The 17,714-nt window shown below is 42.3% G+C and overlaps 1 protein-coding gene across 10 annotated transcripts in view; it reads left to right on the top strand.

The window, feature by feature from the left end:
• The window catches only part of MTOR (mechanistic target of rapamycin kinase), an 82,386-nt gene that overhangs the window by 38,694 nt on the left and 25,978 nt on the right, over nt 1–17,714 (top strand). For 7 of the 10 annotated variants that reach the window (XM_072156415.1, XM_072156413.1, XM_072156411.1 and 4 more), the window contains exons 31-40: nt 1,401–1,540; nt 11,715–11,815; nt 12,663–12,778; nt 12,854–12,931; nt 13,487–13,594; nt 14,306–14,431; nt 14,928–15,060; nt 16,832–16,958; nt 17,300–17,417; nt 17,501–17,695. In XM_072156415.1, coding sequence (XP_072012516.1) covers nt 1,401–1,540; nt 11,715–11,815; nt 12,663–12,778; nt 12,854–12,931; nt 13,487–13,594; nt 14,306–14,431; nt 14,928–15,060; nt 16,832–16,958; nt 17,300–17,417; nt 17,501–17,695 — 1,242 coding nt within the window. The remainder of the gene's footprint in view (nt 1–1,400; nt 1,541–11,714; nt 11,816–12,662; nt 12,779–12,853; nt 12,932–13,486; nt 13,595–14,305; nt 14,432–14,927; nt 15,061–16,831; nt 16,959–17,299; nt 17,418–17,500; nt 17,696–17,714) is intronic. The other 3 variants (XM_072156418.1, XM_072156417.1, XM_072156412.1) reach the window with 1 other exon arrangement.

Below are 17,714 nucleotides of genomic sequence, written 5' to 3'. Positions count from 1 at the left end.
GAACTTAAACTAATAAAGGAAATTGTTCTTTATGCACCATGTGTCCAGCAACGTTTATACATGTATGTATGTGTGTATTTATGAATATATATACAATATACACACGCCTTGTATGTGTGGTCAGCCAGTGGGGTTTTGAGAAACGAGCCCCTGTCTGTGGCCTCTACACAGAGGGCGACTGTTCTCGAAGCGGCTGTAATTATTTCCTGCAGTTGCTGTAAGTTAGATCTCTCCTAGTTACATCACTGTCTCTCCGCTCTGGGAGAATAACGTCATTGTGCGGGGCACCTTGTGCAGCACTGCCTGTGAGCTGCACAAATCATTCTCAAAGCCAAAATTAAGAGGGGACACAAGCTTTCTCTGCTGGTCATCAGAGGTGCAAGTTCACTCTTCAAGGACCCGGGGCAAGGAGCAGTGACCTCGCCCCATAGTGTCCTGGGAAAAAAGGGTCAGATAAAAGCCACAGTTGGATCACAGCTTTCTAGGAACATCCTCTCAAGAATCCCACAAACCTTAAACCACAAGTAATTTGTTTTCATTGCAAACATCTAGCAGATGGAGGCATTGCCGTATCCTCTGAGGGCTTACAATGAGCCTCTGTTACATGGATCCGTCCTGCAGAGATTTCCCTCATCCATTTCTGTAGGATCTTTGGGAAAATGCCCTTTTCCCTTAGATAAATCATCGTCAGTAGTAGTTCTGTAGCCATTTGCAAAACCCCATTTGAATACACATAGTGTGTTTGGGATTATTAATTGGCATCATACACTATGCTAAAAGCTTACCCTGTTAAAGTGCACTGCAGGGGAACATTCATGGTTCTTTAGACCCCTGGATGTATGCAAAGTATTGTCCGTTTTATAACACAGTGTTTTGTTACATTAATAATAATAATAATAATAATATTATTATTATTATTATTATTATTATTATTATTATTATTATTATTGTTATTTATTTTATTTTTTTTTAACAATTTATAGATTCTAAACCTGAAGTGGAATGCCCTTAAGGGCTTATTTACATGACCGTAATGTCTTGTACGTTTATACATTGAAAGGCCTGTTCTAAAAATGAACAATAAGAGATTCCTACCACTATTAAGGACATTGGGGGTATTTATCAGAAGCCCTGAAATAATCGTAAATGCTAGCACTTGCGATTATTTCCCCCTTTCTGCCACCTTCATGCCAGGTCCCGCATTCCCCCACCAAATACAAGAGGCCGGAGCAGTGGTGGGGCTGCTATAATGAGCCAGTGTACGATAAATAACCCTGATTGTGTTTGATTCGGACCCATGATCATGATGGGCACTTTTTTTTTTTTTTTTTAAATCCATACTGGTTGGCTGCTGTTGTCACGTGGCATCATTATAAAACTTTTTGTCTTGTCCTTTTTAGGAGATCCAGGCTACCTGGTATGAGAAGCTTCATGAATGGGAGGATGCTTTGGTTGCCTATGACAAAAAGCTTGAGGTGAACAAGGACGACTCAGAGCTGATTTTGGGGCGTATGCGCTGTTTGGAAGCTCTTGGGGAATGGTAAGCTGACACCTCTGCAATGTCAAAAAAATAGACCTAACATATCTGCAGAGGCTTCAAACTCCATTGTCTGACATGGACATGTGGGTGACTAAGGCCCCTGACAAGATGTCCCCATCTATTAAACAAAATGTCCTGTCAGAGCTATTAACTTATTTTATCTTCACGGAATATCAAGCATGTCTGGATTGATGTGGGCTGAGGTCTCAAATAATAACCTAATGAGCCTCAAATGGATGGGGTGGTTCTAGACTGCCAACTGCTCAACCCAGTCTGCATCACTCTTGGCATTTCAATTGATGTTGGGGAAATCTTGAAACCACCTAATAGAATGATGATGTCTTGATTTGCTCATGTTATATGTCTGTGCACCTCCTGCCTCTGAACATGTCAAGCAAAACAATATTCTTCTCAATGCTGGCTCAAGATTTGTCTGTGGTGCACAGTATGACCACTAGGTGGCATTTGGAAGCATTCTCATTAAACCATTTGAATACCGCAGGGCTTGTACTAGATCTTATGTAATAGGTATGCACTGTATATGCTCTGTTCTGTCTTGTTGCTGAGGTAAGTGCATACGAGCAATAATAGGCAGTAATAAAAAAATCTGATTGCTGTATATCACTCGTGTAAGTACCAATATATCCCACATGTTCAAGATGTGGAATTCATATAGAGGGTTTTATAAACCTGTCAAAAAGAAAAACTCCCATAGTAACCAGTCACAGCACATCTTTCATTTTGACTTTTCTGTTATGCCATGGACAATTTAAATATCTTGTATTTGGTACCCTCTTGTCTATTAACCACCTTATATTTTTTATGACTGTATTGGGAGCTCCTCCTCCCGTAAGATTCATTTAATTGGCCTTTAACTTTTTAAAAGGAACACTCTAGTCAAAGTTTATTCATTGAATAACACATGGTGCAGCGTCTTAAGGGAGGAGCATGACTCATTTTTATTGTATTCCTACAACTTCAGTAGAGACAAGAGTCCTGCTCCTCCCTTCAGGCCCTGCACAAGTAATTTAATGAATCAGTTGTGACTGGAGTGTTCCTTTAATGTTTAGTGCAACAGTCGCATTAAAAATTGCAAAAGAACATCAAGTAGCATCATGTACTCTATGGGGGACTGGAATAATTTTGCACTAAAACATAAATTCAGCCTTTCCTGAAATACCAGTCCAAACCATTTGTATACATTTGTCTTAAGACAACCCTATGTCAAAGTGACTTTGGCTTAATCCATGATCATTGGTCATATTTTTGCCAAAACAACACCACACACAGACATAAAAATAAAATGATACATCATCGCCATTAATTTTTGGGTCCTTGATGAAGGACAGGACTATCCTTTGTAATCTGTAAAAAAAAAAAAAAGTACATAGTCTTTTAGGAAGGACACACTAAAACTCTTGCTTCCCTAAAATGAATCTGAGAGATTGTAACAAAATCTAATAGCAATCCTTAAAGTAAATTTTTTTTTTTCTGTCACAGGATTATTTTACATGTGAAATATGTGTAAAATCTAGTCTTTATAGCAAATCACCTATAGCAATCCATTTCTGCATATCACGTGTATGAAGAACACGTAACCTGTCTCGCAACCTTACTTTGTCACATGTTAATTGCTGCTCCTGTTCATCTGTGGCTTCTGGATCTCTAAAGCTCCTTCACATAAAGAACAATACATTTTTGACCCCGAGGCCCCTGATAGTTGCTTTACCTTCAGCTACTGATTTTTAAATGATATAAATAAATTGCAAATGATGCACTCGACCTAAGAAATTCTAAGTATGTGGGAAGGGGGCATAAAAGCGCTTACTATATGAGACATTTTCTTCTGAGCAGTAAATCTCTGCACATAGAAATTTAGCTGCTGCTTAAAATAGATTTCAGTGAAATGTCTTAATATGTTTTAAAAGCCGAACAATCCCTCCCTCCGCTCAGAAAATTAAAAAAAATTATAGTTGTAGTTGTGTCATATTGATACCTTACAGGGATAATACAAAGTTATAAAGTGATCACCTATTCGCAGGACAGGGGATAACTAGCTGATTGTTTGGGGTCTTCTTGGACCCCCAGTAATCATGAAAATGGAGGCAAATAAGGCGTCTGCACTGCTGCTACATTTGTTCTCTGCCACAGATAGCCGAGGCGCACCTGGGTGTTATCTGTGTTGTATCCACCGTCCATTGAAATGATTATCAGCATGCCATCTGCAAAAAGAAATGGACAGCACACAGACAAAACATTGTTTGTGTGCGTGTAGCCTTACACAGAATTTGGACATTACAAGAGATGAAACAACTCGGGACTGGTTACGCTCGTACCGTGTATGTTACATTGAATTGCCTGCTGTGGGTGACCACTTTCCATACAACACATATGGCGGAGGAGGAAGTTTTTAATTTTTTTATTTTATCACTTTCTTTTTATTGTTTTAAAATTTAACAAACATGCATGCAATTCCACACTTACACATAACTTCCTAGCAGACAGTTTCCAGCTCCAATTTAAAATTTGTGAGAAAGGCTGAGAAGAGAATGATCTCCGAGACCATAGAAATAATAGGTTACATTTATTTTCCAAAGTTTGCATGGCTACATAATCTTTGCCATATCTAGTAAATAGTATATCTATGAAGCAGCTTATCCATCCTTGTAGGTAATGCACGATCCAGGCAACCAGAATTCAAGCCTGGACTCTTTACACTGCTGTTGTGGAAGTGAACAGTACGGAATGTTCTGTATGTGTAGCATAAGTTATTACAGGAGGTCATTCTCTGTACAATGACATGTGTAAGGGAAAGAGCATTGTATGGACATCTACGTGCAAGATACATGTACTCATCCATCTGTCATAGTTACTGCTAATCCGTTATTGTACGGAAACTTCTACAGAAGATGAGTCATTTTCCAATGTAATTTGTGTTAAAAAAACACTGCCTACCTCATATCCACATTAGTGAGTGCGTAAAATTACTGCCAAGATTCTGAGGTAAATTGCTGAGCAAGCTCTTTGGGATTTATATGGCCTATCGCGAGTACCACCTATGTGTCATCTGTCACAATCTACACCGATTTTCTTTACTATATATTTTTATCCTGCAACCAGGCTCCATGCCCTCTGTATAGACTTGGTATAATGTGATAAGTTATAGAGAGCAATAACTTATCACTAAAAAGCGTGAATGCTTTTTACCTGTAAAGCAAACTGTTTTAACACTATAACCCTATATGCATGAATAATCCTTACTCCATGCCACACTGCTGGTCTGCTCCTGTGCAATACACTCTGACCTACACAGTATCTAGAAGGATCGCAATGTGGACACTATAGCTCCTTCCCTTCTCATCAATCTTGGTTTAGGTTCTTTGTTAGGGTCTGACAAGAGTAAATATGGGTGACTTATAGTGCAGGATAAGCCCTTGTCTGTGTGTGGCCATACAGTTCACCTGAATACTGCACTGTGCATACAAACACAGTAAATTTGGACATATGGGGACTCTGTGTCCCTATTCTCTAACTAATTTTAGGGTTTGCTTTTAGTCCCATAGGACCTTATATGAAGTGAATGAGAGGAACATGAGGCACAAACATTTGCTTTTCATTGTGACAGAGGAGTTATGCTGCTGCTGCCCACATCTGGGTTTATTCAGTGTTTAACATGTAACCTTTGACTTTACTCACCGGAAAAATAACTGCAGGCAAGAAAATGGTGATAAGGATCAGTTCACACTCGGGGTAAAATAGCATTCAATGTGTTGAATTCTAACATATTATAACTTAGTGTTCTTTACATTGTAAAATATATGAGACACTTTGCCAAATGTCTGATAAATCTAAGGGAAAAAGGAAAGAATTGAATAAATCATCTTTTAAAAATATGGATATGAATTTAGGCATCGTCACATAGTAGAGGGGATCTGCATGTATGTGGCCACCATCCACAGTTACCACAGCCCCGGGATAGAGTAGTATTCTGGGACTATCATGGATTCCATATGCTAGTTGGATGGCTGGAGTCTGCTAAAACGACCACCCTTCCAGAGCAGACCTCCATTCTGGGACTTGGGCAATCCTTCTCTGTGATGTCTACGATCCCATGTTGTGGACCAGGCTTGTGTTCATGAGCTAAAGGTTGCATTGTACAAACTGCAGTCGTCACAGCAAATATGTTTTTCTGGAGTGGTAATATTATTTACCCAGTTTTATTGGAAATATGAATTAAGAGCGACTATGTAATGTAGAGTTTACAGACAACTCAGAATTTTTACAGTTTATGTAAGACTATAATTGGTTACTTTCCTGGAATCCATTTTGATGGTCAGTCCCACCCTGGCTTCGTAAGCGCAAAGTTTCCTGTGTGTCAGGATTCCCGTGTTGGACAGCCAACTTGTAGGCCCAATAGGAACGTCCAAGCCCGGACTGGCAGAACACAGCGCCGAGGTAGGAAAATCTCACCAATGTAAATTTGTGGAATATTTAAATGTGTGCTCAAAAAATAATAGGACCTGCTGGCTGTGGGGAGCGTTTGGGGAGCATATTTTTAGCAGGTTGGTTGCGCCTTTTCAAGATGTTGCCACATTTTTTGTGTCCGCTATAATTTATGCAACCACTGACATTTAGTGTTTCCAATGTGTAATGAGACTGATGGGAATATTGTGCATGTGATTTGTACTTCACCAGACCATAGATGGAACCAAACTCCTTCCTTGGCGGTGAAGAGGTGGCATGAGCGTAGCTTTTGTAGATTTTATAGATGTTATAAACCAAAACCTAAATCCGACCAGTGGATTTGTACAAAATAGTTCTGTATCCATATAAATAATCCAAATATTTAATATGACTGCCACGACAGGACCCACTGGGCTGAATTTTCCTAGATGCCTCCTTGCTATGACTAGTGATGCATTGATATGCCTCCTACTCCAATAGTTATATCCAGGGTCAGACTTACCGACAAGACTAAAGCATCACAAATTGGAAAACAAAATTGTGTCAGGGTGCAATCCAGGGATCCACAGCTGCCTTATATAACTTCAATCCTTTTCTTCCATTGATGTTGCTATTTTATCCTGGATCTAGTCGCAGTTACTTCCCAAATTTGGACAAGTTCAGTTTTGTTTTGTTTTTTTGCATCACCAGGTCTTTTTTCCCTTTGGGGATGGTCAACTACTAAGTTTGTGTCTATTTTCTAGCCGAGATAAGTGTGTAGACGGAACAGCATTGTCTGGTCCATCATCTTTCTGATTTATAAATTTCCCTATACACTATCCTCCTATATCTTACTATCCTGTCCCCTTAATGAGACTTTCTCAGGATTCTCCATAGGAAGGGCTGCTCCAGCCTCACTTGCTTGTTATTGCTAAGTCCACCTGGAGTCGTAGTCTGTTGCCCGGTTTCGGGTCTAATACTGGGCAGGAAATGTTTACCATATGTTCTGCACCAAGTGTTTACAAGTCATCTGAGGACCACAGGAGAGGAGAAAGACAAGTGCATAACTCATTGTCGAGTGGAGACGGGTTACATAACTGTCGTCTTCTATAAGCTTCTCTGCCGGAGACCCAGACAGTGACGCCCGGTGAATTCTCTGATCAGGAAACCACTGGCGTATAAATATGCATCTCATTTTTATGTCCTCTATTTCCCATCACTGACCCCACTCATCTCTTCTTTGCCTTCTCAAAGTTTCCATGCATACAACATGTGGAACACAAGTGGAAAAGTATGTAGTGATCCATCGCAGATAAACAATATCGGCAAGAGAAGAGCAGCCGCTTCAGGTTGACTTTAAGGGTTTTGCAGACTGAAGGGATTTTTTCCACTGTCGTGAAGGAAATATGTAGATAATAAGGGGAGCTTGATGCATTAGAGTGGGCCCCATTTAAATTAGGCCCATCTTTAACAGTGCTTAGTGAAGGCTATGCTAGGGGACGCAATTGATCTCACTATATGACCTTTGAATGTTGGCTACAGGGAAGTGTCGCTCCCATGTTTACAAAAAGTCTAAAACTGTAGCAGAGATTTAGACACTTGGTGTCTTTCCAATAATCAAATCATGTTTTTATTTTATTTTATTTTTTTTTCCCCATCATGGTGGCACAGAAGTCAAATATTCTTTGACATGTGACCTTCACAGAGTCTTGTCAGTGGCCATGCAAGTCACAAATGGTCTATTAAGGCTGCGTTCACACACTGCAGTTGTATTGTTACTGCATAAAACGTGTTCCTCTAGTGTGAACAGAACCAAAATGAATATTTCTTTTACCATTTTCAGTGAAAATGAACTGATCCTTTCCACTCATTTAGGAACAATTGTACTATTTTAAGTAAGGTACATTTTGGGAAATTCCGATCTTTTCTGAATATAGTAACCAAATTTCTCAAAATATGTTCTCCTGTCGGCCTTGCTGGAAACCTCAAGATGACAATAAGCAGAATGTGGCTTGTACTGTGCTCCCTATTGCCATAATAGTAATCTTATATAATATTGGTATAGCATAGAGAAACATACATAACAGGAGCCAGCATGCCTCCATCAAGACAGATGACTTTACCTCTCCTCCAGCCTAAACAAGTCCGGGGCATTCTCACCGTGACGAGGGAGAGGAAATGTAAGTGTGATGGGGTATTGGAAAATACTTGTCATCTGGAATGTTGACACAGGATCTAACGCAAATTCATTGTTAATAGAATCACCATGGTGACACAGGGAAGTCAATTAAATGAGAGAGGACATCCAAAAACAACATCACCACCCGGGGGGGGGGGGGGGGATAAAGAATGTTGGAGAGAATTTTTTATACTTTATTTTTTCTTCTTTATTCCCCTTTCTGGATCTGGAGGATTAACATGGCAGCTCTTATGGTATAAAGGACCCTGTGACAGGAAAATTACTTAGAGGTCTGTTGTTGTTCCTACTTTAAATCCAGAGCAGGTGTTACTGATGGGATGGATAACGTGAAGATATTTCTAATGCTTTGCCCTTTCTGGGAGTCTGTGGGAGTATGTGTGTCTAATATACATACACAAATGTCGTTTCTTAGTTTTTGCCATTTCTATCCTTAAAGGGGTTGTCCAAGTTCAGCAAATAATTGATGGCTTGTATGGGGAAAAGTTATCCAATTTTCCAATATACTTTCTGTAACAATTCCTCATAGTTTTCTAGATCTCTGCTTGCTGTCCTCCTATAGAAAGCTTCTATATTTCCTTCCAGTGGATAGAAATCCGTCCATGGTCATTTGATGGCCATGTAGGAGCACAAGCCCTTATTATCACAGAGCGTAATCAGAGCCGTGTGATAATAGCAGCTCGTGCACCTGCCTGTCCATCACAGACCATAGACAGATTTCCCCCTCTCACCACAACAGCACCCAACCAGAGAGAGGGATCCGCCTCCAGGGACAGGAAATCCAGACCTTAAAATGTGCGGTACGCCCCATCTCCTTCAGTGGTTTCCTGTCCCTGACGGGGGATCCAGTGAGTCTCGGTGAGGCTTAGGAATCGGGGGGAATGGGAGTCCCAGGTACCCCCCAGGTGGCTGCACAAAATCCCCCGCCGAGGCTTACCGGAGGGTGGAAGCTCGGCGGGGCGTGTATGGTGAAGGCTGCAAAGTGCAGCGCAGACTGTGAGTGGCAGACGGACTCCGGCGCGTCTCCGATCCCGGAGTTGGGGGCGTGCGCAGGAGTGGAGGCGGCTGAGCGCAGGTTTCGACTCCTCCCCGCAGCGGTCTTCAAGAAAATTGCGCCGACTCCACTTCCAGCGGGGACCGGAAGTGGCGCGCCGTTCAGCGTTCCACGTGGGAGTGAGGTCACGAGCGGGGAGATTTGAAAAGGAGATCCCACACAGAACAACACACAGGACTCCTAACACTCACAGCCAGCCACAGGAGCCACTCCAGTTGTTGTACCCTCTCCACCAGATGAGATGAGTTCTAATGAAGGTGGTAGAGAATCGGTGGACACCGCTACCGTAAATTTTGGTAGAGGGATGGTCCGCTGATTGGTGAATGTGGCCTTACCATGCCTTTAAACTGGTTCTGATGATGTCTTATGTGATTTCTTGTTTTCGAGGGAAGAATCGCATAGGGGGAAAGCCACTGTAAAGTCTAAGAATCGTGCATGTAGAATCTGTGGAGATAATCTGCCTGACTCATACTTAAAACCTAATTGTGACCAATGTGTTCAGCGCCTGTTAGCACAGGATCAGTCAGCCTTGTTTGAGTCCATGCGCATGCTAATCCAGCAGGAGGTGCGTAGTTCTGTGCAGGAAATGAAGAGATCCCTCAGGTCAGAGAATTCCCCAGGCACTTCCAGGCATTTTGAAGATACTGGCCCTAGTCCGGAACAGTCATCAGAGTCAGAGGAGGAGGACAGGTCAGGCAGACCCCTGTTCCCTATTGAAGATATTGATCATCTTATTAAATTAGTAAGAGCGACCATGGAATTGGAGGAAGAAAAGGAGGAACGCTCAGTAACGGACGTCATGTTCCAGGGTCTAAGAGAAAGGAAGAAAGTTTTTACCTATCCATGAGAATATTTCCTCCCTTATCCAGGCAGAATGGCGGAAGGCAGACAAAAAAGTTTTTGTCCCTAGGGCAATGAAGAGGAAATATCCTTTTCCAGAAAATGAGACGGAGATCTGGGACAAGGCACCGAAGGTAGATGTTGCCGTTTCAAAAGTCTCTAGGAAGAGCGCTCTTCCAGTGGAGGATTCAGGTGTGCTTAAGGATCCCATGGATAAGAAGGCAGATAGCTTTCTAAGGCGCTCCTGGGAGGCTGCAGCGGGCGCATTTAAACCTAATATCGCTGCCACATGCTTCTAGGTCACATCTTATTTCAGAGGTTACCACTGCGCAGAAGGCCTCAGCCTTCTTAGCAGATGCCTCGGTGGACGCCCTACGGTTGTCAGCAAGATCAGCGGCTTTATCCAATTCAGCCAGAAGGGCCTTGTGGCTGAAAAATTGGGCAGGTGACCTTCCATCAAAGAGCCATTTATGTAGTATCCCTTGTGAGGGGGAGTTCTTATTTGGATCTGCTCTAGATAACATCTTGGAGAAGGCAGCAGACAGGAAAAGGGGTTTTCCTAGTACAAGACCTCAGGAAAGGAAGTTTTTTCGCCCCTCAAGGCGGTTTAGATCTCCCCAGAGATCCGCAGACAAAAAGGAGGGATGGCAATCCTCTAGAAAATCTAGGGGCTTCATGTTCTCCCGACCTCAGGATTCCAGTAATCGCCCCGGTCAGCAATGACGCCTGGGGTCCAGTGGGGGGGAAGACTCTCCCTGTTCAAGGAGAAGTGGAGGAAGATTACAGGGGAGTGACTGGATCATGGGGATCATACAAGATGGTCTAAAGTTACCTTTTCTATCCCCTCCCCCGCAGCGTTTCAGGATAACATCAGTGCCCGGAAGAGCAGCAAAACAGGCTCTGGAAGCCGAGGTGAAATCCTTATTAGAAAAAGCCAATCTTTTGTATGGCTCGCTAGCCGGAACAGTGCACATAACCGCAATAACCTGTCTGTCCCGTCTTGGGACCACTACCCTAGTCCATTCTACTAGCCAATACCTGAGGAAAAAGTTGTTATACAATTTTTGGGTGACTAGCTCTATACATTACTGTACCTGGATAACAAAAAAATAACTAACTTTTAGATGTGAGACACATCAGACTCACATCAGAAGAATTTGCACTAGTGCCTCTTCTTGATAATGCCCTGGCTTCAATGTGCATGCACTCTTAAGCCAGGTTGTATTTCGCCAGCTTCACTAAGTGTTCACAGGTGTGAGGGGAACAAGGAAAAGGTGAGTAATAAAGGGTTTTTGTGTGGTGTAGTTGGTTTAGGGTCCCCTGCTAGGTTGACTTTAACATATTATCCAATGGATTGAGCTTCAAAGGAGGAGTCAAACTCGAAGCAGAAATTCCACTGTGTCAAACACGTAAATCATAAACCTTATAAATACCATAAAAGCCACATAAATTAACTTTTTAAACTTGACTTTATTATTTTGCTTTTCTGCTGTGATATGATGAACTTAAAAATACAGATTTCTGGATCATAGCAGCGCATGCTTAGTGATTTGAATCCAGAAAAGTCAGAACGCGACATGTTTTATTCAGGAGCTCTCAGCATTTTGTTCTCTGAACCCTGTTGCTTCTTATTTTTCCAGGGGACAACTTCATCAGCAGTGCTGTGAGAACTGGACTAATGTCAGCGAAGATGCCCGTGCCAAGATGGCTAGAATGGCAGCAGCGGCAGCATGGGGGTTAGGTAAGACGTCTGGTTAATGTAAAGAGGGAATGCTGTCATGTCTGCACTCATCACATGGGAGCAGCTGAGCTATTGATTCATTGCAGTGGCACAAATTAGACATCTGATCCCAATGCAAGTAACATTCACTGCCTCCTAATGACTTTTCTTGACATCCGTTTTCTATCACCTCTAGTGACGTCTTCGCCATCTGAATTGGAGTTTATTTATTCTAGTGGATCAAACGACTTCCACTAAATACATAAAATTACATTTATCACTGTATCTACCTCCAATCCAGTTTCCCTCAGAACTGAGTCATGTGCTGCTCTGCCCCCATTCAGCTGCTGAGTGCTGTACCATTCCCATCCATCATCTGCCTTGCTCATTGATTGGGTGACATAGTAATTAAGCACCAAATGGGAAACAAATGAAAATGCCTTGCGTGCCATTGGTGGTGCATCACTCTGGGAATGGTTATACAATGAGCTACTAATTGCTAAGTGTTTCCTAAATACATTACCACCTTCTCACGATTGGCCCAGAGGTTTTTAGGTATAGGATAATAAGATGTCAGATGTCTGTTTATAGTAAATTTGTATTGGATTGTACACACTGTTCTTGTAATGTGCAAAACTCGTGCTTAAATGACACAGATTCATCATCATCTGCCGCTTAATCAGTTGTGGTGATCACCGAGCCTCATACTGTGTATCCAATAAGATGGCAGTAATTAAACCTTTTACTCATCTTTAGTAGTTGATTGGCCCATGGAGTGTGGTCCACCTATGGACTATTGCTTCTCCAGTGACCTGACCCCTATTAGCTCTAATGGGTGGAGTAGTTACACACTGTATTCTCCTTTCAGAGCATTGGGACAGTATGGAGGAGTACACTTGCTTGATCCCCAGAGATACCCACGACGGAGCCTTTTATCGGGCTGTTCTGGCTCTTCACCAGGATCTCTTCTCTCTTGCCCAGCAGGTGGGTTGTCACTAACATAATGGTCATAAGCTTCTGCTTTTCGGGAACATGATTGACCTAATCTATGTCTTCTAGTGTATTGATAAAGCCAGAGACATGCTTGATGCAGAGCTGACTGCAATGGCTGGAGAAAGCTATAGCCGTGCCTATGGGGTAAGTTTGCCTGTTATTTGCTATATTGCCTCCACAGTAGCAAAATTTGAACATTTTGGCAGCAGGAACTGTGAATGTACAGGTAGTCCCCTACTTAAGGACACCCGACTTACAGACAACCCACAGTTACAGACAGACCCCTCTGACCTCTGGTGAAGCTCTCTGGATGCTTTACTATAGTCCCAGATTGCAATAATCAGCTGTAACGTGTCTGTAATGAAGCTTTATTGATAATCCTTGGTCCCATTACAGCAAAAAATGTTTAAACTCCAATTGTCACTGGGCCAAAATTTTTTTGGTCTGGATCTACAATTATAAAATATACAGTTTCAACTTACATACAAATTCAACTTAAGAACAAACCTCCGGACCCTATCTTGTACGTAACCCGGGGACTGCCTGTATAGCTCCATTCCTTTATTTTCTGGCTGCCTCCTGCATGTACCAACAGAATATGAATGGGTTAACCAAATGGAGACAGCCTTTACCTAAAATGTTATACTCCCTCTCTTTACATTTATAAGGTCTATATCTGTAATTGTTTCTACTTTGCAGGCTATGGTCACATGTCAGATGCTGTCGGAGCTGGAAGAAGTCATCCAATATAAATTGGTACCTGAACGTCGAGAAATTATTCGTCAGACCTGGTGGGATCGGCTGCAGGTGAGTCTTTATAGGGTCGCAATGCCGGACTAAAATTTGTTCATTTAGACAATTATTTTTCTTTTTCTGCTTTTTGTACTTTACACGGGAGGTACAGGGTGTGAAAAGGAAAAGAGACTTCTATTAATATCGCTGTTTACAAGTCTCTCGCCCTTCAGAACATTCTTGGGACATTGTTCCCATACGCATTTCTAATATGCCCCGTAGTGTCGGGACAGATCTTTATTAGGTGTGGAGGGGGGAGCAGGTATTTCTCACCTCCTGCAGCCAGATCGAGGCACACACTGGCATGCAGTCACACCCATGACACATGCAGACATACTCTCTGTGCAGACAACTTGTGCTAGGGGCGGGGGTTACCGACCAGAGCCGGCATCATCAGCCAAGAGTCCTGCAAATACTGACATCTGGTAAATGTAGAGCAGTGTACAGCCAAAGAAATAGCCATTGCCAGCCAGTACCGGCTTCTGGAAGGTGCATTATTCCTGTGATCGATTTCTAATAACCTGGCAGGCTCATCCTCTGAGCTTTACAGTACAAACGTCATTTCCATCTTTATATAATAAGTTATTACCAATTATACTGACTTGTCTGCATACCTTCGGGACACGGCACAGCTACTGTTACACTGCGTGACGGTATTATGCTTGTTAGTTATGTCACATTGATTAAAAAGTATGTGATGGTAGTATGTATCTTCTCCTCTCACAGGGCTGTCAGCGCATCGTTGAGGACTGGCAGAAGATTTTGATGGTTCAGTCTCTTGTGGTCAGTCCTCATGAAGACATGAGAACTTGGCTGAAGTATGCAAGTCTCTGCAGCAAAAGTGGCCGCCTGGTGAGAGCAAGTCCCAATGGCTTTTACTTCCGTTTATTTGTCTGCCTTACATCTGTCATTCAGCGCAGCAGGGAACCATGTCCACATAACACGACTTGTCTGTAAAATAATCACTCGTCATCCTAGCCTTTCCCTCTAGAGTACCAGCCTGAACCTGCTTTCTGTCAGGGCAGCAGCTGATGAGGAGTATAGGTTATCAAATATATAACTCAAGGTGCAGATTGGAATTTCTTGTGGATTTGTTATTAGTATTAAATGGTTTACAAAAATTCCTTGTAATACCCCAGTTCCCCATCCGAATTGCAAAAACGTCAGCATTTTTCTTTCATTAGTGAGAGTGATTTGTGATTATTTAGTAGGTAGGTTGCATCCTTGTAGCCAACTGACTCCATAATTTCCACAGTCACTATGATGCTCATTCAGTAGAAGAAAGGCGTACTAGCCAATGGCTGCCATTACATAATCTCTAACCATTTCTTGTCTCATAAACTTGCAGGCTCTGTCTCACAAGACATTAGTGATGTTACTTGGAGTGGACCCAGCTCTGGAAAGTGACCAGCCTTTACCAACCGCTCACCCACAAGTCACCTATGCCTATATGAAGTACATGTGGAAGAGTACGCGAAAGGTACTGACCGTGTATCCGTGTTGGATCACCCAGGCTGAATGTGACTCAGGAGTTCCCGAAAAAAAAAAAAATACTGTTTTCTTTAGAGGTCTGGGAGCTGTGCCACCACGCATCCAGAACATTGCGTGCTATGAGAAAAGCAGATATAATAGGTGGAAGCGGGCCGGGTTGTGCACATTAAAGTGTAAATATAGTATGAGGTTTTTATTGTGTAGATACTTGGATGCCTTAAAAGTGGGTTCCTAACTTGTCTGCGGAGAGCAGTCTAGTATAGGCTATGCGGCTAAATGCAGTATATGTATCATAAATGGACCCCCTAATGCAGTGATGGCAAACCTTTTAGGCAGCGAGTACCCAAACTACAACCAAAACCCCCTATTTTTCACAAAGTGCCAATGCGACAATTTAAGCAGTAACTTATAACTCCCTCCTCTGTCAGAGATTTAAAGTTTATAGGACCTGAGGACACCAATACAGTAGAAATAATAAGAAGTTTGGATTATCATTGTAGCTGCTTTCTAGGGTCCTGGGCTGTCTGGGACTGCAAGAGTCCTGTCTGACAAACTCTGTGCTAGGGTGATAGCTCGGGTGCCCATAGAGAGTGCTCTGAGTGCCACCTCTGGCACCCGTGCCATAGGTTCGCCATCACTGCCCTAATGCAACCGGTGTGACTAGCTTTTTCATGTATTTGTTCCTCGATGGATCTGTCATTTTTATTTCCTGTTTTTCTGAATTTTCCCCATTTTTTTTCAGCTTTAAAACTCCCTTTTACAATCATTTATTAGCTTTTTGAGGGCTCTATAACAGCGACTGATAACAGCAGATTTATTCCCAATCTGCTCCTTATGTAAATATGCCCAGCCACGTGCAACATGACTAAATTCATATTTGATGTTAAACCTATTTCTTTTGCAGGTATAAAAATAATTTTTCCATGATCCGTGTAAATCTGTGCGCTAATCATCTTGTTACAGACTTACAGATACAGTTAGTTACTAGCTGTCCAGAGCTGTCCAGTCCAGTATTCCTGGGCATAGTGACCCCACTGGGCTCTGTTTTTGCAGAAGCTGCTTTGGTGACATCACACCCTTTCACATTTCGCCATGACTAAATTTGTAACTATTTTAATTAACTTTTAGGTGCAGGGTATTGATCAAAACCCTGTATACTCCTCCCCCCCCCCCTCAGTTTCAATATCTCTGCTTGCTGTCAGTGACAATTCAGTGTGTCAGTGTAACAATTCAGTGTGGGGAAACCCCCTCTATTGAACATCTATTTCTCACTGCCAATCGTAAGCTACAGTTGTAGCCAGGCATTTTGATAATTCCATTTTGGGTGCATTCACACGTGGTATTCTGACCCAGCAGCCAAACGCATAGTAAAATCATGCATGTGTCTGAAACAACATGTGAACACACCCTCTAAGCTTAAACATTTTTGCCTTAAAATATATTGTGGCAGTTCAGATACATTACAACAAACTACTGAGATGGGAAACCTTTTCTTAATGAATGATACAATGGCACCAAAACTTCAACTTTGAGAAATAGAACTGAGTGTATTTATAACATTCCCATTCAAAGCAAGCAGAGTCTTGAAAATGATGAATGGGAACACAAAGGAAAGTTTCCATTTACACTGTATAGGGACAATCGCTGTATTCAGTTCTCCTCCACTCATCCATTTTCTTCTACTGCTCTTAATTACTACTCTGTCCTTTACTTTCTTCTTTGTCCATTTGAATTTCTCTTCCTGTGTTTTTCTCCAACATGCCCCTCGTGCAACGCAGATTGAGGCCTTCCAGCATATGCAGAAGTTCGTGAGCAACGTGCAGATCCAGGCCCAGCATGTTGCAGATGACCCACAGCACAAGCAGGAACTGCAGAAACTTATGGCAAGGTAAGCCCCACATATCCCCAACACTGATCCCCTGGGATCAGCAGGGAGCTTCAGTAATAAAAATCGTCAAGGCGGTTACATGTTATTTTATTGGACTGCAACATAGCCTTGGTCTTTCATATGTCTGATCATTGTAGTGCATCACAGTAATAACATGAAGCATGTTGATAACTAAGAAAACAACCTTGGGGTCCCCTGATTGATTACTAGTGGGGGCTTCAGTGCCCCTTCAGATATTGACATTGACAGTGCAGTGTAGCTCCTGCTCAAGCAACACAGGTCAGGTGCCCAATGATCAGTAAAGTGCTTTAACTAATTTAGTGTGGAACTCTCATTTATAGGTGTTTCCTGAAGCTTGGTGAATGGCAACTGAGCTTGCAAGGCATCAATGAGTGCACAATCCCCAATGTCCTTGAGTATTACAATGCTGCCACTGAGCATGACCTCAATTGGTACAAGGTAAGTAAGCATCAATGTTAAACCTTACCACCAGTAATGGCGACACTTATACAAGAATATCAATGTTGGTATTTACTCATCAGGCCTGGCACGCTTGGGCTGTCATGAACTTTGAGGCTGTGCTTCATTTTAAACACCAATATCAGCCAAGGGAGGAAAAGAAGGTTCGCCATCCAAGCAATGCCAGCGGCAACACAGAGAACAGTGAAAGTGAGAGCGAAGGAGAGAGCGCGGAGAACAGCCCTGTGCCATCTCCTGTGCAGAAGAAGCCATCTGAGGTACCCACTACATTACTTT

The sequence above is a fragment of the Engystomops pustulosus genome, chromosome 6, assembly GCF_040894005.1.
Source record: "Engystomops pustulosus chromosome 6, aEngPut4.maternal, whole genome shotgun sequence".
Classification (NCBI taxonomy): Eukaryota; Metazoa; Chordata; class Amphibia; order Anura; family Leptodactylidae; genus Engystomops; species Engystomops pustulosus.
This window is presented reverse-complemented; position numbering and strand designations above follow the sequence as displayed.